Source organism: Eptatretus burgeri, chromosome 14 (genome assembly GCF_056783735.1).
Source record: "Eptatretus burgeri isolate ZD-2024b chromosome 14, Ebu_testis_v1, whole genome shotgun sequence".
NCBI classification, from domain to species: Eukaryota; Metazoa; Chordata; class Myxini; order Myxiniformes; family Myxinidae; genus Eptatretus; species Eptatretus burgeri.
In genome coordinates, this window is record NC_140974.1 from 50,929,055 (window position 1) to 50,952,084 (window position 23,030).

The window sequence follows — 23,030 nt, forward strand, 5'->3', positions numbered from 1 at the left end:
GTCACTCATATTATCGATTGCCTGTTCATCATAGCTACGAATCACAGGGTATATTGCAGTGTTTATAAACGCCTCGAGATGCCAGTGTTTGTGACTTTATTTAATTTGTGTATATGAATAACTGAGAGAATCTCTAAAACTAAGCATTATTACAAAATGTAAGCTCCAGATTTGAAAGTATATATATATATCTATATATATATCTTCTTCTTCTTCTTTCGGCTGCTCCCTTTAGGGGTCGCCACAGCGGATCATCCGTATGATCCGCATAGTGATTTCGCACATGTTTTATGCCGGATGCCCTTCCTGACGCAACCCTGGTCGCCTCTTACGACACAGGGATATGGTACACCTATTTTAACCAGGGTATACACCAGCCCAGTACACTGGTACTCATTTCGCTGACCTCAGAAGGATGACAGGCTGAGTCAACCCCCTGGTGTATTAATTCAGTGGCCCAACGGGTCTTGAACTCAGGACCTTTTGGATCCCAAGCCGCTGCCCTAACCACTGCGCCAACACCAGGCTCATATATATATATATACATCCACACATACATACATACATACATACATATTAGTAATGAATTGGCTGGTTGCTCACTTGTCGTTGACAGGTTAGCCCAAGTTCGAAACTCAACACTGCTATAAACTGTCACCTTGGTGCTGGGTGATTGTATCTATGTGTGCGCCATCGATCGGATGTTGAGAACATGTCTGCCAGCACTCTTTGTTCGTGGATGTTAACATCCACGGTATATTTTCATGAATAGTGGGAAAGTTTTCGCCACCCTGGTCAACTTACAAATTCCTGCCGTTATCAGTCGAACTTCAGATCAGGTCAGTCAGTGCATGAAAGACTTCCAAGGCCAAAAATGTTCCCCTGGCCAATTCCATAAGAAGTTAGGAATAATTATGGTCGTTAAGTAGAAGATGTAATTTGAATCCCAGCATAAGAAATTCATTATTGAATCCCATCAAATATATGCATTTGCTCGATACTATACATACTAAACGGTGTATTCCTGTTTTTGTTGGCTCTTGTACTAACTTTATGTCAACAATAAGACTTGATATATAACATCTATTCGTATCTCAACTAATATAGATACCCAAGAGTATCTCAACCGAGTCCTGGCAAGAACGAGTTCAAATCGGTTTTCCTGTCTTCAGGAGCACTTACCAATCTGCAGCGTTACTTCACAGATGTGAATATGTGTTTTATTGTAAAGCTTCCCGATGTAACGTCTTGCATCTGATGGTTTCACCTCATATAACGCCACAGAACAATCTCCTCTTTTGAAGTCTCCAATATAATCCCCAAATCTCTCAGATACATTGTCATCCTCCTGTGATGGAATTTTCATATTGTTCAGAAGATGCAAAAGCAAAGGAGAATCAAGGAAAAGTAAAACGAGACATCAAGAGTAATGACGTGTTGAGCATCCAAAGCAGTATTCAGGTATTAGAGTACTGGGTTCTTTACTGTAATTGAAGTTTGATTAGAGTACACTCACAGTTGTATTGTCTTCAATCGATTTGATTGTCCACTCTGCTTTGGTCAATTCCTGGGGTTTTCCAGGCCATTTGCATGGTAAAACAACATCATCTCCTTCATCCACTGGAATTATTTTCTGTAGCTGGGGCAACTTTGTATCTGCCAACATCATCACACAGAAATGTTCACACATTGCCATCATGTGATAATTCAAATATGTCAATAATACAAACACCATGGTGTTCATCCTCAAGGTAAACTTTGGTTGGCACGTTTGGTCTTCCCATCTGAACACTTAGCTTTTGATGCTGATAGACCAGGTAATACAGATCGTCTCTTAAAAGGTTTTTAAACACAGCACATGTGCTAGTAAAGCTCAATTGTGGGGGTTTTTTGAAGAGGAAGGAGACAAAATGGAGACTATTACTATATTCATTATAGTAATTGCTGAGGCTGTTGTTGGCTTAACAGTTTAGGTGGCTGGCTTAAGATCTTACGGTCTTGAGTTTGAGCCGCTGTCATGCTGATAAATGACACCAGGTGGGTTAACTCAGCCTGTCATCCTTTTGAGATCAGAAAAAACGAGTACCAGCTTACTGGAAACAGGGGCACCACAGCAGCAACACAGCTGTGCTTCCACTAATGATGCAACCATCAGCAACAGGCTGCATACAAAGTAATGATAATAATAATAATAATAATAACAGTACATGATATCTCGTGACTGATGATTGCATCATATAATGCATAGATGAAGCAGAAACCACAAAAAAGGGGGAATTCTTGGAAGGTGTTCACTATATTCCCTCTTGTTTAAACTTATTTTTACCCCACAACAATTAACAATCAACTTCTTAAAGGTATGACTTGTGTCTTTAATTTTAAAAAGATTATAAAAAAATCTGCATCGATGATTAAAAAAAAACCAAATTGTTCTTCTTTTAAATTCTACTCCAACAAGTTCCTCAATCCAACCCATTACCATTTTGTACTTTGCTCCTCGTAATCAACCATAATCCTGCAACCCTTTCGGAATGTGAGATCCAAGTAACTCTGAAAATTCATATTCTGTCTTGTATATTCCTTGCCAATTACATTGGCATTATATTTTACAATAATTACCATCACATTTTACCCTTCCCTTCCACAGACAAATTAGAGATGTCAGAGAACACCTTTTATCCCTGCAGTCATGTGATAAAAAGGACTTGGGAAAGGTATTTTCAAACCATGCTTTGTGTTTCCGAGAGCGATATATATATATATATATATATATATATATATATATATATATATATATATATATATATATATATATATATATATATATATATATATTTCCTACGAACTGCCATTTTGTCTGAATCTAGATATTCCCCAATGCTGAGAGCGCGAGCGGCAAATTTGATTGGTCAACATGATGTAAAATGGCATATTTTATCTTAAGTCCTGCTAAACTGGAGGTTTTTGGAAGTGCCAACCAGGCTATTTGTGTTCTACAGTGTTGAAGTATATAATTCAATTGAAATAAAATAAAAGTTTTAAAGGCTGTGGGTGGGAAAAAAAACTTTTCTGGAAGTTTACCACCATTGATGCACCATCTTTTACACCACCCTATTTAACATACTAAATGAATTATTCGTGCCTGTTGTTTGTGTCATTTATGACGTCCTTAAAAACGGTAACATTCCTGTTTGGAATGATTTTCATTTTTGCTGGATTGTCAGACAGGCAGAGTAAAACAATTATATTACTCCTTAAGCAATGACCTTGAATTGGAACACAAACCTGCAGTTTAGCAGTACCTTGGCTATGAGTTTGGCAAATTGTACAGAGTCTCATCTCATGTGCACAAATTACTGTTAAACCGCAAGTTTGTGTTCCGATTATTGTTCCAATTCGTGTTCTAAAATGTTCAAAACATGAAACTAAATTGAAATTAAGTAGTTCCTCAATCATTAACTGATATCTGCAGACAGATATATAGACAGACAGAGTGAACCAATTTCTTAACCCCGCTTTGCACTTAGCGTGCGAAGTAATGAGACTTTAGTATGTTATACATGCAGTCAGACTTAGTACTTCATTTACTTTATCAATCATGCAAGCTAAGTCAGGTGACAATTAGTTAAATTAAAGTCTAAACAGTTTTTGTGTGCACTTACAAAAGTTCAGGTTCACTTCACAAAAGTAATTTTGTCTTTTACTGAGGATCCGTCCGACATAGCGCCCAATGTCGGTTTGTTGTACTGCGGACAGCAACATGGCACCGTCTCCAAGGTTGAGATTTCCATGAAAGATACCCCGTTGTTTATAAACATTCCTTCGTTTTGTATGGTAGAGAACCTGAAAGGATGAAGAACAAACGATGTTGATGCAAAACAGAACAGCGAAAACATTTTAATTCCACACTTTCTGAGCCCAAGGGTATCTCAACCGAATCCTGGCAAGAACGAGGGTTTATTTATTGTGCACTTTAAATACAGGTATCAACGTTCTGGAAGGGTGGAAGACCACAACCAGCACTACCACGACTACGTCAACAACTTCAATTATTCCTACCTTATTGTGTGACCAGGGATGTCCCCCCACCAAAAAAAAAAAATTCATGAACCAGCTCGCCAAGCCTGCCATTCAACTGAAGGTCGCAGGACTTTACAATTCATGCCTGGTGCCGGCGATAATTCCGATAGTCTCCGTGAAAGACAATGAGGGGTAGCTTCAATATTCACCAACTCATGCTAGCACACTAAAAATGGGTTGGGGTGAGGGTTGGGACTGGGTGAGGGATAGACCATGGAGAGGACAGAGGGTGCAACACAAGGAAGTAGATGGTAGAAGGCAGAGGTTATCAACCTGTCTGCCATGCAGAGAAGGGCCAAGAAATTCAGTTTCGTTATGGTAGATTCCAACAACTCAGAGGGCCTTGGACTCTTTGGCATCAAAATGTGAAATATGTGAGGTAGAAGTGCCAGGTCATGGAAGAGCAGAGAATCCACCATCACACTGTGAATGAAGGCCTTGAATGTTGATAGAAGTTCAGATTTGCCAAGGAAAGACTTTTATTTGTACAATGGAGGATGCGCAGTCAGCGGCTGGTTTTGGAAGGCAACTCTGATATGTGGTTTCCCCGAGAGAGATCATGGCTAATGGTGAAGCCCAAATGTTTGGGAGATTGAACTTTTCTCGGAGAAGCTGTTCAAGGAAGTAAATGAGAGAGTTCACCTGATGGTCCTATTAGACAGACAGAATGAGAGTATTAGATTTGTCAGAGTTGAAATACATATTCCAAATGTTTGACTACCTCCTTATTCTTTCAGGATGACACCTGCCCATCTGAAGAAAGAGGGATGCCATTGCAGTGAGTAGAATTGTCAGTGAAAACATAAGGAAGGTTTTCAAGATGATCAGAAAGGTCGTTGGTGAAGGTAAGAAACAGGACTTTGCCCAAAGCACTACCTTGGGACACTCCAGCCTTGACAATGAAAAGAGATGAAAGGATCTCATTAAAGAGAAATGTGCTGACTATGAGACTAGAGGAAGTCACCAAGCCATGAGAGGATGTGGCCGTGGATTCCGGAGAATGATAACTTGGAAACCAAGATGGGACGACAGCTTAATGGAAGACTCCATGTTCCCACGCAATAGCGTTGGCTTTTCAGTCGGAAAAGAAAAGTACATTGTGGCAATTAATCTTCACCACATGAATCACTGTACTGGGGAGGGATGTTGTGTAGGATATGCCAATACGTCTGTGGGCTTCAACCCACCATCAAAAAAACGTTTTCTTTATCTGTTTGAAATTGCATACTCATTGATTACTCCTTGTAAACATTCTTGTCTTCACACCATTCAATTGTATGAACATATTCCACACATACATCTATGTTTTGCCATGCAGCAGATACTTATCTTGATGCTGATGGTGTGAACAATGAGAACTATGTGAAAACTTCATACTAATTATGGAAGAAATATCATGATTTTAAAGCTGACCCACAACTTACGATTCTCTATCACACTGTACAAATGGGAAGGTGATGAACGCAGTTTTATTTCTTCACGTTGGAGGATATTTTGCTCGGCATCAAATTCTGGAATTTTTATTGGTGCATTAAAACCAGGCTTAGCTCGTCTTTGTCACACAAGAGGAAGAGAAGTTCGGCAAATCCATCTGACATTGCAAAATGCTTCATTGGTGAATTTGGAATTCCGTTGCTTGAGGTTGATTCTGACATGGTATAAACCTTGTTATATATATATATATATATATATATATATATATATATATATATATATATATATATATATTTATACATATATACACCGAGCATCAAAGCAAAAGGTTGTGGTTGCAGGTCATGTGGTATGCCTTGGTGGGTAAAAATGCCAGGTTTCTTAAGGCCCTGTCACACCTTGACGATATAGCCAGCTTATGCCGACGTATGAAAAATTTGTCTAAAAACGCTGGCACACGTCGAATACGTTATGGGTAAGTTTTGTATACGTTAAGAGCATGCTGGCATACGTCGTAGTACGCTGGCATACGTCGTAGTATGCTGGCATACGTTGTAGTACACCGAGCTCGTCGACAAATTTTAACATGCTTGAAATTTTTCGACGTATGCCAGCGTATGACGCACACGTTCCGCATACGCTGGCCATAAGCTGTAGGCACGTTACGCGATCGTTGACACACGTCGACACACGTTACTTGGAAGTTACTCAGAAGTCGAAAAACGTCGAGGTAATGTTTAGCGTCAGTGTTCCAGACTCCCTGTTTTTTTTTTTCCTTCGGCATGACGGTGATGTTGACACTTCAATTTCTAGTGTGGTTATAATATAATATAATTAGTAGGCTGCCGCTCAACGATTTAAATCATAACCGCACTAGAAATCGAAGTGTCAACATCACCGTCATGCCGAAGAAAAAAAAATAATAAAAATAAAAAACAATGGAGTCTGGAACACTGACGGGTTCCTCCTGTGTGAACCCCATTTCTATACAACAATTCCCCTAAACGCTGCCAATACGCCATTATACGGTAGCTGTAAGTTAGTAACACGTTCAGTAAGTTCTGTGGTCGTCCGGAAGACGTCAAATACATCTACATACGTCAATATGCGTTGGAGATACGTTACACATAGGTTCAAAGCACTTTACTCATAGGTTAGAAATAAGTTTCGGGTACGCTAAACATTACCTCGACGTGTTTCGACTTATTAGTAACTTACAAGTAATGTGTGTCGACGTGTGTCAACGATCACGTAACGTGCCTTCAACTTATGGCCAGCGTATGCGGAACGTGTGCGTCATACGCTGGCATTCGTCGAAAAATTTTCAACATGCTGAAAATTTGTCGACGTACTACTACGTATGCCAGCGTACTTCCGCGTGCTTCCGCGTGCTCTCAACGTATACAAAACTTACCCAGAACGAATTCGACGTGTGCCAGCGTATTTGGCAAATTTTTCATACGTCGGCATACGCTGGCTAAAACGTCAAGGTGTGACAGCGGCTTGATACTTCGATGTCGAGCTGCAGCCGATTAATAGGCTACGCCACGTGATCGTCGGCAATACGCTGCCGTGCTATGCATAAGTTAGACTATCGTTGGGCATCGGTTGTGAACGCCGACAACACGCTCAGCATTCGTTGATATAAGTTACCTATATGTTATCGAAACGTTCTGTGTACATTACTAATACGTTATGCAAACGTCAAACTCGTTATGAATACGTCCAAAACTGGAAAAAAAAACCATCAATAGTTCAGGGTACGCCAGCGTTTTACATACATTTTGATAACTTGCCATATGCTGGCTAAAACGTCAAGGTGTGACAGGGCCTTTAGCAAGCATTTCCTTTGGACAATCATGAGGGAGGAAACAGAGTGCAAAGAAAATCATATAAGGAGTAAAAAATTGAATCGGCAGAAAGCTTGTCAGGGCGAAGTGACCATCTATTTATTACATACACAAACATGGTGGAAGTTAATTTTTTCCTCCAACATTCCCATTCCTGAAATGCAACATGAAAGCACAATTTCAAATATAATCAAAGCCCTCCACCTCCAAACCACCTGCAGCTATAATAATAAATGTGTGCGTGTGTCCGTAACTCCAAAACCATGAAATCCAGCGGCCCAAAACTTTGCATGCATACTTAGGGAACTCCATGGGAATGCATGAATGAAAACTGGGTATTTGGTTTAATATAAACACCCTTTTTGAAGATACCGTAATTAATGGGGTACTCATCATGAAAAATGCCTGGTGTTCGCTTAATGGTTATGGTGGCTGGCTTGGGATCCCAAGGTCCTGAGTTTAAATCCTGCTTGGCTGTTGAATTATACCAGGTTGACTCAGCCTGTCATCCTTCTGAGGTCAGCAAAATGAGTACTAGCTTTCTGGGATGATCGAGCCATTTGAGTATCCTGCGTCGAGAGTGGCGACCCATCCAGGATTGTGTCCAACAGCCAAGAAGACTGCTTCGGCAGCACCGTTATGTACTGTACAGAATATGGTCCCAATGGCTGGATGGATCATGAAAAACCAAATCAAATAGAAGATCAAATACTGCATTGGGGTCATCAGAAGGAACCTGAATAAGTCAAGAGCAAAGATGGAGTCATCAGGAGGAACATGGATAGGATTTGGGTTTCAGCCGCTACTCCACTACCCTCAAATCAATCCAGGCGTAGCCAAGTGAGTCTTTCAGAAAAAATTCTGCAAGATTTCATTTCTCCATCGACAGACAGACAAAGCAAGATGAATAAAGAGTAAAAGAGATAGAGGAACAGAAAAACCTCTTCCCACTTCGCAGGGGTCTTAAACTGCCATTTTTTTGGCTTGCTCAAAAATGCCATGCTCTGGAACTACAATGTACTCTCACAGACTAATTTAAGTATATAATTGAAATCTATCTTCAGATTTCAAGGTCAGAGCATGTGGACAAATTAAATGTCAAAATCTGGAGTGAAATCTGAAAATTTTGGAAAATTAAAGATTCTTATAACAAAGTGAATTTACGTAGTTTTTTTTTTTTGCAAGCAGGGCAGTGATCCCTCCTTCACCATATTTACACAAGAAAATGTGAAATTGCCAAAGCAGTGAACTTAACTTTTTCGACTGTGAGGATAATTGTATTGAGTGAAGAAAAGGTTAAGGAATGGATGTAGATTTCTTGCTCTCCCCCCCCCCTTCCTCAACCCCCCTCTCTTCCTAGCACCCTCCTTCCTCACCCCTCTTCCTCTCTCTTGATCCCCATCTCTCTCTCTCTCTCTCTCTCTCTCTCTCTCTCTCTCTCTCTCTCTCTCTCTCTCTCTCTCTCTCTCTCTCTCTCTCTCCCCAACCTTCTTTCTCTCCCACCCTTTTCTCTCTTCATATTCCCTTCAGTAAAGCAACAGGTGGTATTTGCTCTTAATGTACTGTACATAATAAAGTGATCACTCCAAATCCCAAGGCAGTAAGTTAGGGATTGAGTGAAGTTAACATTCTCATTCTGATGTACCATACTCTATTACAGAGTGTCAGTGCTGCCAAAGCAGTTTCTTTGCAAGGGTTATACTGGGTGGTTTCCTCTTTCCTCCCCAGCAGTTGATACGTCAGGAATTTGTAATTTGTTTTAGAGTGTCGGCGATAGCTCACCTTCTCTTCACAAAGGATACCACGGGATCTTTAACGTCCATCGAAGAATACTGGAAGACGGTACACCCGATTTAGCGTCCATCTGAGGTATGGCACACACACTGATGAACCAACCTTCCTGTGAAACACCTGGATGACAATTTATAGCAGGGTTGGGATTCAGACCGAAGCGAGACAGCTGAGAGGCGAGTGTGCACACCACTTGGTCTAGGCCATCCTGCCAGCCCTAAGTTAACATCGAGAAGTAAATACAGTTAAAGTACAATATTACTTTAAATAATGTTCATGTGTCCCAATGTTGAAGAGCTCGTCAACAGATGAATTAATGGTAGTTAAATGAGATAACTACTCAGGTTGTGTTAATGAGTGTGGGGGATCTCACTAAGAGATGCAAAGTGATGTTTTCATACAAAAACTAACATTTGTTAATTTTAAGGAAATCCATATTTGTGTTTCAATCGGTGCTTACAATGGTCGAAGTTTTATTTTTGTAAAACTTCCACTTGACCTCTTTCAATGATCGGGCTCCAGGAAACGTGCAGTTCAGCACAACATCATCTCCTTCTTCGATATACACGGCAAGTTGTGTGTTCGAGCCTGCACCCGACACGTCACAAAGCAAGTCACACACTGACAATTTGTTGTGTCTTTTATCTAACAACAATCTGTACACTGACAGTCATTGTTGATAACCATACTGTTTTATTACCTTCGCCACCGAAGGTGAAGGAGGTCATGTTTTCACCCCTGTCTGTTTGTTTGTTACTTGAAAAAATTGAAGATTTTTCAAGTATTTTGGTCAGTCGATTTTGTTATCCTGTCTGTCTGTTTGTTTGTCTGTCGATCGGCTACAGGTCACAATTCCAAACCAATAGTCATGAAATTCTACCAAGATGTAGAGGTAGTCTCAACTGAGAAGTCTATTGGTTTTGAGGTCAAAGGTCAAGGGTCATCTTGCGGTCAAATTTCTAAAATCGTCATTTTTCATCCGATTGACTTGAAAGTTGAACAGGATTTTCATATCAGCTTACTGAATACAACCACCAATTATATTTGAGGTCAACAGAGACCAAAAGGTAAACATAGCCAAAGGTCAACAACTTCAGTGAGATTTCTAAAATCCTCAATTTTCACCCCATTGACTTGAAATTTGAAGAGGATTTGCATTTCAGGTTACTGAATTCAACCAATTATTTTTGAGGTCAACACAGGCCAAATTTCTGAAATTGTCAATTTTGATCCAATTGACTTGATTTGAGGAGTTGCATATTTGGTCATTGAATTCAGCCACCCATTATTTTTGAGGTTAAATTTGTCTGATGGATTTTGCAAGTATCGTGCTCTGCATGACGTCTTTCTTGTCTGTTTGTTTGTGTGCAGGATATCTCAAAAAGTTGTGGACAGATTCGGATGAAATTTGGTGGGCAGGTTGGGTGTACGACAAGGACAAACTGATTAGATTTTGGTGATAATCCGAATCCGGATATGGATTGAGAATTATTTAATTTTTAAAGTGATCCTTCACCATTGAGAGATCGGGCCAAAAACAATACATAGCATGATATTGTTACGGATTTTAGAATCCGGTCTGATGAATGAATGCATCCATACATCCAGGTCCACAGACAGTTATTTCCTTAAATGCATGTTCAGATTAGCCCCATCCCCATGTCTAATGGGATTTAAATGTGATGCAGCAGCTTCTTCTTCGGCTCGAGGAGTGTGGGAGGTGTCAATTATTGATATAATCCGAGCCACCTGGGTTGAGTTCATTGGGTGAGAGCTGATGGGCTATTCCCCCCATTCACAGGTGAGAGATGTGGGTGGTTCTTTATTTATATATTGACTGCTTTGATATTTTCATGTGGTACATGCTTGGGAGCCTTGTTGGTATGCATTCCTGTCTACACTATCGCTGATGATTCGCCAATAAATGATGAAACCGGTCCAGTCGCTGAGGGGGTGTGCAGCGTTGAGATTCTCACATGTATACTTTGTGTGAACGTCTTTATAGTTATTGAGGAACTCTGGGAAGGGATTGAAACAACGTAGCACTTACCTTGTGTAGGTCTTCTTGGGTTGCTTTAGGCCAGAGAAGTGTGGGAGGGGTCAAATATATATATATATATATATATATATATATATATATATATATATATATATATATATATATATATATATATATATATATATATTTATATATATCTTCTTCTTTCGGCTGCTCCCTTTAGGGGTCGCCACAACGGATCATCCGTATGATCCGCATACTGATTTGGCACATGTTTTATGCCGGATGCCCTTCCTGACGCAACCCTGGTCGCCTCTTACGACACAGGGATATGGTACACCTATTTTAACTGGGGTATACACCAGCCCAGTACAATGGTACTCATTTTGCCGACCTCAGAAGGATGACAGGCTGAGTCAACCCTCTGGTGTATTAATTCAGTGGCCCAACGGGTCTTGAACTCAGGACCTTTTGGATCCCAAGCCGCTGCCCCAACCACTGCGCCAACACCAGGCTCATATATATATATATATATATATATATATATATATATATATATATATATATATATATATATATATATATATATATATATATATATATATATATATATATATATATATATATATATACATATACATACATACATACATACTAGTAATGAATTGGCTGGTTGCTCACTTGTCGTTGACAGGTTAGCCCAAGTTCGAAACTCAACACTGCTATAAACTGTCACCTTGGTGTTGGGTGATTGTATCTATGTGTGCGCCATCGATCGGATGTTGATAACATGTCTGCCAGCACTCTTTGTTCGTGGATGTTAACATCCATGGTATATTTTCATGAATAGTGGGAAAGTTTTCGCCACCCTGGTCAACTTACAAATTCCTGCCGTTATCAGTCGAACTTCAGATCAGGTCAGTCAGTGCATGAAAGACTTCCAAGGCCAAAAATGTTCCCCTGGCCAATTCCATAAGGAGTTAGGAATAATTATGGTCGTTAAAGTAGAAGATGTAATTTGAATCCCAGCAGAAGAAATTCATGATTGAATCCCATCAAATATATGCATTTGCTCGATACTATACATACTAAACGGTGTATTCCTGTTTTTGTCGGCTCTTGTACTAACTTTATGTCAACAATAAGACTTGATATATAACATCTATTCGTATCTCAACTAATATAGATACCCAAGAGTATCTCAACCGAGTCCTGGCAAGAACGAGTTCAAATCGGTTTTCCTGTCTTCAGGAGCACTTACCAATCTGCAGCGTTACTTCACAGATGTGAATATGTGTTTTATTGTAAAGCTTCCCGATGTAACGTCTTGCATCTGATGGTTTCACCTCATATAACGCCACAGAACAATCTCCTCTGTTGAAGTCTCCAATATAATCCCCAAATCTCTCAGATACATTGTCATCCTCCTGTGATGGAATTTTCATATTGTTCAGAATATGCAAAAGCAAAGGAGAATCAAGGAAAAGTAAAACGAGACATCAAGAGTAATGACGTGTTGAGCATCCAAAGCAGTATTCAGGTATTAGAGTACTGGGTTCTTTACTGTCGTTGAAGTTTGATTAGAGTACACTCACAGTTGTATTGTCTTCAATCGATTTGATTGTCCACTCTGCTTTGGTCAATTCCTGGGGTTGTCCAGGCCATATGCATGGTAAAACAACATCATCTCCTTCTAAAAATGTCAGTGATTTCGGTGTCTGGAGAAACTTTGTATCTGCCAACATCATCACACATAAATGTTCACACATTGCCATCATGTGATAATTCAAATATGTCAATAATACAAACACGACAGTGTTCATCCTTAAGGTAAACTTTGGTTGGCACGTTTGGTCTTCCCATCTGAACACTTAGCTTATGATGCTGATAGACCAGGTAATACAGATCGTCTCTTAAAAGGTTTTTAAACACAGCACATGTGCTGGTAAAGCTCAATTGTGGGGGTTTTTTGGAGAGGAAGGAGACAAAATGGAGACTATTACTATCATCATTATAGTAATTGCTGAGGCTGTTGTTGGCTTAACAGTTTAGGTGGCTGGCTTAAGATCTTACGGTATTGAGTTTGAGCCTCTGTCATGCTGATAAATAACACCAGGTGGGTTAACTCAGCCTGTCATCCTTCTGAGATCAGAAAAACGAGTACCAGCTTACTGGAACAGGGGCACCACAGCAGCAACACAGCTGTGCTTCCACTAATGATGCAACCAACAGCAACAGGCTGCATACAAAGTCATGATAATAATAATAATAATAATAATAATAACAGTACATGATATCTCGTGACTGATGATTGCATTATATAATACATAGATCAAGCAGAAACCACAAAAAAGGGGGAATTCTTGGAAGGTGTTCACTATATTCCCTCTTGTTTAAACTTATTTTTACCCCACAACAATTAACAATCAACTTCTTAAAGGGATGACTTGTGTCTTTAATTTTAAAAAGATTATAAAAAATTCTGCATCGATGATAAAAGAAACCAAATTGTTCTTCTTTTAAATTCTACTCCAACAAGTTCCTCAATCCAACCCATTACCATTTTGTACTTTGCTCCTCGTAATCAAACGTAATCCTGCAACTCTTTCGGAATGTGAGATCCAAGTAACTCGGAAAATTCATATTCTGTCTTATATATTCCTTGCCAATTACATTGGCATTATCTTTTGACAATAATTACCATCACGTTTTACCTTTCCCTTCCACAGACAAATTAGAGATGTCAAAGAACACCTTTTATCCCTGCAGTCATGTGATAAAAAGGACTTGGGAAAGGTATTTTCAAACCATGCTTTGTGTTTCCGAGAGCAATATATATTTCCTACGAACTGCCATTTTGTCTGAATCTAGATATTCCCCAATGCTGAGAGCGCGAGCTCAAATTTGATTGGTCAACATGATGTAAAATGGCATATTTTATCTTAAGTCCTGCTAAACTGGAGGTTTTTGGAAGTGCCAACCAGGCTATTTGTGTTCTACAGTGTTGAAGTATATAATTCAATTGAAATAAAATAAAAGTTTTAAAGGCTGTGGGTGGGAAAAAAAACTTTTCTGGAAGTTTACCGCCATTGATGCACCATCTTTTACACCACCCTATTTAACATACTAAATGAATTATTCGTGCCTGTTGTTTGTGTCATTTATGACGTCCTTAAAAACGGTAACATTCCTGTTTGGAATGATTTTCATTTTTGCTGGATTGTCAGACAGGCAGAGTAAAACAATTATATTACTCCTAAAGCAATGACCTTGAATTGGAACACGAACCTGCAGTTTAGCAGTACCTTGGCTATGACTTTGGCAAATTGTACAGAGTCTCATCTCATGTGCACAAATTACTGTTAAACCGCAAGTTTGTGTTCCGATTATTGTTCCAATTCGTGTTCTAAAATGTTCAAAACATGAAATTCAATTGAAATTAAGTAGTTCCTCAATCATTAACTGATATCTGCAGACAGATATATAGACAGACAGAGTGAACCAATTTCTTAACCCCGCTTTGCACTTAGCGTGCGAAGTAATGAGACTTTAGTATGTTATACATGCAGTCAGACTTAGTACTTCATTTACTTTATCAATCATGCAAGCTAAGTCAGGTGACAATTAGTTAAATTAAAATCTAAACAGTTTTTGTGTGCACTTACAAAAGTTCAGGTTCACTTCACAAAAGTAATTTTGTTTTTTACTGAGGATCCGTCCGACATAGCGCCCAATGTCGGTTTGTTGTACTGCGGACAGCAACATGGCACCGTCTCCAAGGTTGAGATTTCCATGAAAGATACCCCGTTGTTTATAAACATTCCTTCGTTTTGTTTGGTAGAGAACCTGAAAAGATGAAGAACAAACGACGTTGATGCAAAACAGAACAGCGAAAACATTTTAATTCCACACTTTCTGAGCCCAAGGGTATCTCAACCGAATCCTGGCAAGAACGAGGGTTTATTTATTGTGCACTTTAAATACAGGTATCAAGGTTCTGGAAGGGTGGAAGACCACAACCAGCACTACCACGACTACGTTAACAGCTTCAATTATCCCTACCTTATTGTGTGACCAGGGATGTCCCCTCCCCCCCCCCCCCCAAAAAAAAATTCATGAACCAGCTCGCCAAGCCTGCCATTCAACTGAAGGTCGCAGGACTTTACAATTCATTCCTGGTGCCGGCGATAATTCCTATAGTCTCCGTGAAAGACAATGAGGGGTAGCTTCAATATTCACCAACTAATGCTAGCACACTAAAAATAGGTTGGGGTGAGGGTTGGGACTGGGTGAGGGATAGACCATGGAGAGGACAGAGGGTGCAACACGAGGAAGTAGATGGTAGAAGGCAGAGGCTATCAACCTGTCTGCCATGCAGAGAAGGGCCAAGAAATTCAGTTTCGTTATGGTAGATTCCAACAACTCAGAGGGCCTTGGACTCTTTGGCATCAACATGTGAAATATGTGAGGTAGAAGTGCCAGGTCATGGAAGAGCAGAGAATCCACCATCACACTGTGAATGAAGGCCTTGAATGTTGATAGAAGTTCAGATTTGCCAAGGAAAGACTTTTATTTGTACAATGGAGGATGCGCAGTCAGCGGCTGGTTTTGGAAGGCAACTCTGATATGTGGTTTCCCCGAGAGAGATCATGGCTAATGGTGAAGCCCAAATGTTTGGGAGATTGAACTTTTCTCGGAGAAGCTGTTCAAGGAAGTAAATGAGAGAGTTCACCTGATGGTCCTATTAGACAGACAGAATGAGAGTATTAGATTTGTCAGAGTTGAAATATATATTCCAAATGTTTGACTACCTCCTTATTCTTTCAGGATGACACCTGCCCATCTGAAGAAAGAGGGATGCCATTGCAGTGAGTAGAGTTGTCAGTGAAAACATAAGGAAGATTTTCAAGATTATCAGAAAGGTGAGTTGGTGAAGGTAAGAAACAGGACTTTGCCCAAAGCACTACCTTGGGACACTCCAGCCTTGACAATGAAAAGAGATGAAAGGATCTCATTAAAGAGAAATGTGCTGACTATGAGAATAGAGGAAGTCACCAAGCCATGAGAGGATGTGGCTGTGGATTCCGGAGAATGATAACTTGGAAACCAAGATGGGACGACAGCTTAATGGAAGACTCCATGTTCCCACGCAATAGCGTTGGCTTTTCAGTCGGAAAAGAAAAGTACATTGTGGCAATTAATCTTCACCACATGAATCACTGTACTGGGGGAGGGATGTTGTGTAGGATATGCCAATACGTCTGTGGGCTTCAACCCACCATCAAAAAAACGTTTTCTTTATCTGTTTGAAATTGCATACTCATTGATTACTCCTTGTAAACATTCATGTTTTCACACCTTTCAATTGTATTAACATATTCCACACATATATCTATGTTTTGCCATGCAGCAGATACTTATCTTGATGCTGATGGTGTGAACAATGAGAACTATGTGAAAACTTCATACTAATTATGGAAGAAATATCATGATTTTAAAGCTGACCCACAACTTACGATTCTCTATCACACTGTACAAATGGGAAGGTGATGAACGCAGTTTTATTTCTTCATGTTGGAGGATATTTTACTCGGCATCAAATTCTGGAATTTTTATTGGTGCATTAAAACCAGGCTTAGCTCGTCTTTGTCACACAAGAGGAAGAGAAGTTCGGCAAATCCATCTGACATTGCAAAATGCTTCATTGGTGAATTTGGAATTCCGTTGGTTGAGGTTGATTCTGACATGGTATAAACCTTATTATATATATTGTTGTGGTTGACGGAATTCGCACACCACCATTCAGGTCCCTTAGGTGAGATATCTCCGTAAGTATATGTGTAGTTAGGCCCAAACCCGTTGTCTAGTGGGAATACATGTCATTCACTCGGGCTGCGACTCTTCAGGATAGCCGTTTTTCTTTTACTATCTTTATTTTGGACCAGCCGCCATTTCTACCACCACCAACCACGTCTCAACAGTCATCACACAACAACCACCAACCACAACGCCGCTTCACCACAACAGCCACGACCTTTACCGTCACACCTCGCAACCGTCGCATCGCCACCATTCTCGCGCCACTTGTGGGTCCCGGTACTGGACTCGTGCAGGGCGCGCACCGAACAGCGTGTACAAAAACATCACAGACTTCCCGCAGAAAAACGGATCAAAAACGACTCACGCCCACTTTTGTTCCGTCCTATCGGAGAGCGTGGGCGATTTGGCCCCGCCTCCAGGGCGTTGGAGTGAGGATGCTATATGCAAATTCATGGATCAAAAAGCGTTCACGCCCACTTTTCCTCGGTCCAATGAGGAGCCAGTTAGAGAGGTGAAAGGTCGAAGGCAGGGGGTCAAAGAGCAAAGCCACGGGGCTTATAAAAGCGGCTGCATTCGTCAGAAAGAGAGAGTTCGGAGTTCAAGAGAGTCGTCGGTGGAGCTGGAAGGAAGTTGCGCGTTGGAACGAGCTGTGCGTTGGAACGAGTTGTCGGCGGAGCTGTGGAGAGGTGGCGGCGGCGAAGACGGACGAGGGGGTGCTCGCGTCGGTGCCGGGAGCTGAAGGCGGGAGGCCGACGGCGCGACCTGGTCGAGGTGGAGACGCTCGTCGCGGGACCCGAGACAGAATAAAATCCTCCTTCCCCCGAGCATCAGCAACCCCCTCCTGTTTCCCCCCGCGCTGAGATAGTGCGACAAAGGGGGCCCCTTTTCCCACCCCCTACCAGACACTGTCCGCGAGGCCCGCGGAGTTGAGGCACCATCGCCACTTCGCGTCTCATCATCAGACGGGTAGGCCCGACCCGGTCTTGGCCCCAGGCCCGCCTCATCCTTGAGGGTGTTCTTTTTCTTTGGTTTTGGGTATGTGTTGTCGGCGCCGTCTGTGAAGTAGAATTGTATAAGTGTTGCCGTGTGCTCGGTAGTCGGATAGCTCTGCATTGTGTCTTCTCTTTTACATTTGCTTTTTGTGTAAAATTGCATTGTGTTTCTTTTCCTTTTACATGTGCTTTTGGTGGAATTGTATATGTGTGCTTTCCGTTCATCGCGAATAAATGTGCTTATGTTGAACTGTTTTCCCGCTTCGCTTCGTCTTTTCCTCTATTGAATCTCCATCTTGCTTCACGTAAAGGGTTGATCGTGGGCTGAAACGCCCGATAATTAATCGAACCGTCGAGGCCGACGAATAACACCGCTCGGTTATCCGATAGTACGGAACGGGTCGCTTAAAGTGGCCCGTGTCCGAAGTCGACCTGCGGCGAGGTGCGATCGCCCGGTCTACCCTCCGTGTGGGTACTTAGGTAGGTCGAATTTGGCGAGCAACCTTATCCCACGCGGGGGCCGATTGGCACGATCGCGGTGAGACCGAAAGGTCCACCCGTGACTAGTTCCCGGCGTTAGACCGAGAGGGTCACGACTGGATTGTCCGTCCGGTGGGCGACGTGCCGCGATTCGAGTTACGTGGCCGTCTGCACGCCGGCGGGCGCGAATCCGCAACAATATATTTATTTATACATATATACACCGAGCATCGAAGCAAAAGGTTGTGGTTGCAGGTCATGTGGTATGCCTTGGTGGGTAAAAATGCCAGGTTTCTTAAGGCCCTGTCACACCTTGACGATATAGCCAGCTTATGTCGACGTATGAAAAATTTGTCTAAAACGCTGGCACACGTCGAATACGTTATGGGTAAGTTTTGTATACGTTAAGAGCACGCTGGCATACGTCGTAGTATGCTGGCATATGTCGTAGTATGCTGGCATACGTTGTAGTACACCGAGCTCGTCGACAAATTTTAACATGCTTGAAATTTTTCGACGTATGCCAGCGTATGACTCACATGTTCCGCATACGCTGGCCATAAGTTGTAGGCACGTTACGCGATCGTTGACACACGTCGACACACGTTACTTGGAAGTTACTCAGAAGTCGAAAAACGTCGAGGTAATGTTTAGCATCAGTGTTCCAGACTCCCTGGTTTTTTTTTTTCCTTCGGCATGACGGTGATGTTGACACTTCAATTTCTAGTGTGGTTATAATATAATATAATTAGTAGGCTGCCGCTCAACGATTTAAATCAGAACCGCACTAGAAATCGAAGTGTCAACATCACCGTCATGCCGAAGAAAAAAAAATAATAATAATAAAAAACCGTGGAGTCTGGAACACTGACGGGTTCCTCCTGTGTGAACCCCATTTCTATACAACAATTCCCCTAAACGCTGCCAATACGCCATTATACGGTAGCTGTAAGTTAGTAACACGTTCAGTAAGTTCTGTGGTCGTCCGGAAGACGTCAAATACATCTACATACGTCAATATGCGTTGGAGATACGTTACACATAGGTTCAAAGCACTTTACTCATAGGTTAGAAATAAGTTTCGGGTACGCTAAACATTACCTCGATGTGTTTCGACTTATGAGTAACTTACAAGTAATGTGTGTCGACGTGTGTCAACGATCACGTAACGTGCCTTCAACTTATGGCCAGTGTATGCGGAACGTGTGCGTCATACGCTGGCATTCGTCGAAAAATTTTCAACATGCTGAAATTTTGTCGACGTACTACGACGTATGCCAGCGTGCTTCCGCGTGCTCTCAACGTATACAAAACTTACCCAGAACGAATTTGACGTGTGCCAGCGTATTTGGCAAATTTTTCATACGTCGGCATACGCTGGCTAAAACGTCAAGGTGTGACAGCGGCTTGACACTTCGATGTCGAGCCGCAGCCGATTAATAGGCTACGCCACGTGATCGTCGGCAATACGCTGCCGTGCTATGCATAAGTTAGACTATCGTTGGGCATCGGTTGTGAACGCCGACAACACGCTCAGCATTCGTTGATATAAGTTATGTATATGTTATCGAAACGTTCTGTGTACATTACTAATACGTTATGCAAACGTCAAACTCGTTATGAATACGTCCAAAACTGGAAAAAAACCATCAATAGTTCAGGGTACGCCAGCGTTTTACATACATTTTGATAACTTGCCATATGCTGGCTAAAACGTCAAGGTGTGACAGGGCCTTTAGCAAGCATTTCCTTTGGACAATCATGAGGGAGGAAACAGAGTGCAAAGAAAATCATATAAGGAGTAAAAAATTAAATCGGCAGAAAGCTTGTCAGGGCGAAGTGACCATCTATTTATTACATACACAAACATGGTGGAAGTTAATTTTTTCCTCCAACATTCCCATTCGTGAAATGCAACATGAAAGCACAATTTCAAATATAATCAAAGCCCTCCACCTCCAAACCACCTGCATCTATAATAATAAATGTGTGCGTGTGTCCGTAACTCCAAAACCATGAAATCCAGCGGCCCAAAACTTTGCATGCATACTAAGGGAACTCCATGGGAATGCATGAATGAAAACTGGGTATTTGGTTTAATATAAACACCCTTTTTGAAGATACCGTAATTAATGGGGTACTCATCATGAAAAATGCCTGGTGTTTGCTTAATGTTTATGGTGGCTGGCTTGGGATCCCAAGGTCCTGAGTTTAAATCCTGCTTGGCTGTTGAATTATACCAGGTTGACTCAGCCTGTCATCCTTCTGAGGTCAGCAAAATGAGTACTAGCTTTCTGGGATGATCGAGCCATTTGAGTATCCTGCGTCGAGAGTGGCGACCCAGCCAGGATTGTGTCCAACAGCCAAGAAGACTGCTTCGGCAGCACCGTTATGTACTGTACAGAATATAGTCCCAATGGCTGGATGGATCATGAAAAACCAAATCAAATAGAAGATCAAATACTGCATTGGGGTCATCAGAAGGAACCTGAATAAGTCAAGAGCAAAGATGGAGTCATCAGGAGGAACATGGATAGGATTTGGGTTTCAGCCACTACTCCACTACCCTCAAACCAATCCAGGCATAGCCAAGTGAGTCTTACAGAAAAATTTCTGCAAGATTTCATTTCTCCATCGACAGACAGACAAAGCAAGATGAATAAAGAGTAAAAGAGATAAAGGAACAGAAAAACCTCTTCCCACTTCGCAGGGGTCTTAAACTGCCATTTTTTTGGCTTGCTCAAAAATGCCATGCTCTGGAACTACGATGTACTCTCACAGACTAATTTAAGTATATAATTGAAATCTATCTTCAGATTTCAAGGTCAGAGCATGTGGACAAATTAAATGTCAAAATCTGGAGTGAAATCTTAAAATTTTGGAAAATTAAAGATTCTTATAACTAGGTGAATTTACGTAGTTTTTTTTTTTTTGCAAGCAGGGCAGTGATCCCTCCTTCACCATATTTACACAAGAAAATGTGAAATTGCCAAAGCAGTGAACTTAACTTTTTCGACTGTGAGGATAATTGTATTGAGTGAAGAAAAGGTTAAGGAATGGATGTAGATTTCTTGCTCTCCCCCCCCCCCTTCCTCAACCCCCCTCTCTTCCTAGCACCCTCCTTCCTCACCCCTCTTCCTCTCTCTTGATCCCCATCTCTCTCTCTCTCTCTCTCTCTCTCTCTCTCTCTCTCTCTCTCTCTCTCTCTCTCTCTCTCTCTCTCTCCTTCCATTTCTCTCACTCCCTTCCTTGCACCCCCTCCCTCTTGGAGTACATCGTGACGTGTGGTGAGGCGTTGCTTGCCCCCCTTCCTCGATCTCCCTCCTTCCTCACTATCTCTCTCTCTCTCTCTCTCTCTCTCTCTCTCTCTCTCCCCCCAACCTTCTTTCTCTCCCACCCTTTTCTCTCTTCATATTCCCTTCAGTAAAGCAACAGGTGGTATTTGCTCATAATGTACTGTACATAATAAAGTGATCACTCCAAAGGCAGTAAGTTAGGGATTGAGTGGTTAACATTCTCATTCTGATGTACCATACTCTATTACAGAGTGTCGGTGCTGCCAAAGCAGTTTCTTTGCAAGGGTTATACTGGGTGGTTTCCTCTTTCCTCCCCAGCAGTTGATACGTCAGGAATTTGTAATTTGTTTTAGAGTGTCGGCGATAGCTCACCTTCTCTTCACAAAGGATACCACGGGATCTTTATCGTCCATCGAAGAATACTGGAAGACGGTACACCCGATTTAGCGTCCATCTGAGGTATGGCACACACACTGATGAACCAACCTTCCTGTGAAACACCTGGATGACAATTTATAGCAGGGTTGGGATTCAGACCGAAGCGAGACAGCTGAGAGGCGAGTGTGCACACCACTTGGTCTAGGCCATCCTGCCAGCCCTAAGTTAACATCGAGAAGTAAATACAGTTAAAGTACAATATTACTTTAAATAATGTTCATGTGTCCCAATGTTGAAGAGCTCGTCAACAGATGAATTAATGGTAGTTAAATGAGATAACTACTCAGGTTGTGTTAATGAGTGTGGGGGATCTCACAAAGAGATGCAAAGTGATGTTTTCATACAAAAACTAACATTTGTTAATTTTAAGGAAATCCATATTTGTGTTTCAATCGGTGCTTACAATGGTCGAAGTTTTATTTTTGTAAAACTTCCACTTGACCTCTTTCAATGATCGGGCTCCAGGAAACGTGCAGTTCAGCACAACATCATCTCCTTCTTCGATATACACGGCAAGTTGTGTGTTCGAGCCTGCACCCGACACGTCACAAAGCAAGTCACACACTGATAATTTGTTGTGTCTTTTATCTAACAACAATCTGTACACTGACAGTCATTGTTGATAACCATACTGTTTTATTACCTTCGCCACCGAAGGTGAAGGAGGTCATGTTTTCACCCCTGTCTGTTTGTTTGTTACTTGTAAAAAATTGAAGATTTTTCAAGTATTTTGGTCAGTCGATTTTGTTATCCTGTCTGTCTGTTTGTTTGTCTGTCGATCGGCTACAGGTCACAATTCCAAACCAATAGTCATGAAATTCTACCAAGATGTAGAGGTAGTCTCAACTGA

The 23,030-nt window shown here is 41.4% G+C and overlaps 1 protein-coding gene across 4 annotated transcripts in view; it reads right to left on the reverse strand.

Moving 5' to 3' along the window:
- LOC147013171 (hemicentin-1-like) overlaps window positions 1–23,030 on the reverse strand; it is a 45,567-nt gene that overhangs the window by 12,124 nt on the left and 10,413 nt on the right. For 2 of the 4 annotated variants that reach the window (XM_085854812.1, XM_085854813.1), the window contains exons 2-9: window positions 22,584–22,711; window positions 14,820–15,000; window positions 12,750–12,889; window positions 12,416–12,581; window positions 9,616–9,743; window positions 3,663–3,843; window positions 1,517–1,656; window positions 1,183–1,348 (exon numbers count right to left, since the gene is read on the reverse strand). In XM_085854812.1, the coding sequence (XP_085710938.1) occupies window positions 1,183–1,348; window positions 1,517–1,656; window positions 3,663–3,843; window positions 9,616–9,743; window positions 12,416–12,581; window positions 12,750–12,889; window positions 14,820–15,000; window positions 22,584–22,711 (1,230 nt within the window). Of the gene's footprint in view, window positions 1–1,182; window positions 1,349–1,516; window positions 1,657–3,662; window positions 3,844–9,615; window positions 9,744–12,415; window positions 12,582–12,749; window positions 12,890–14,819; window positions 15,001–22,114; window positions 22,216–22,583; window positions 22,712–23,030 lie in introns of those variants that run through there. The other 2 variants (XM_085854814.1, XM_085854815.1) reach the window with 2 other exon arrangements.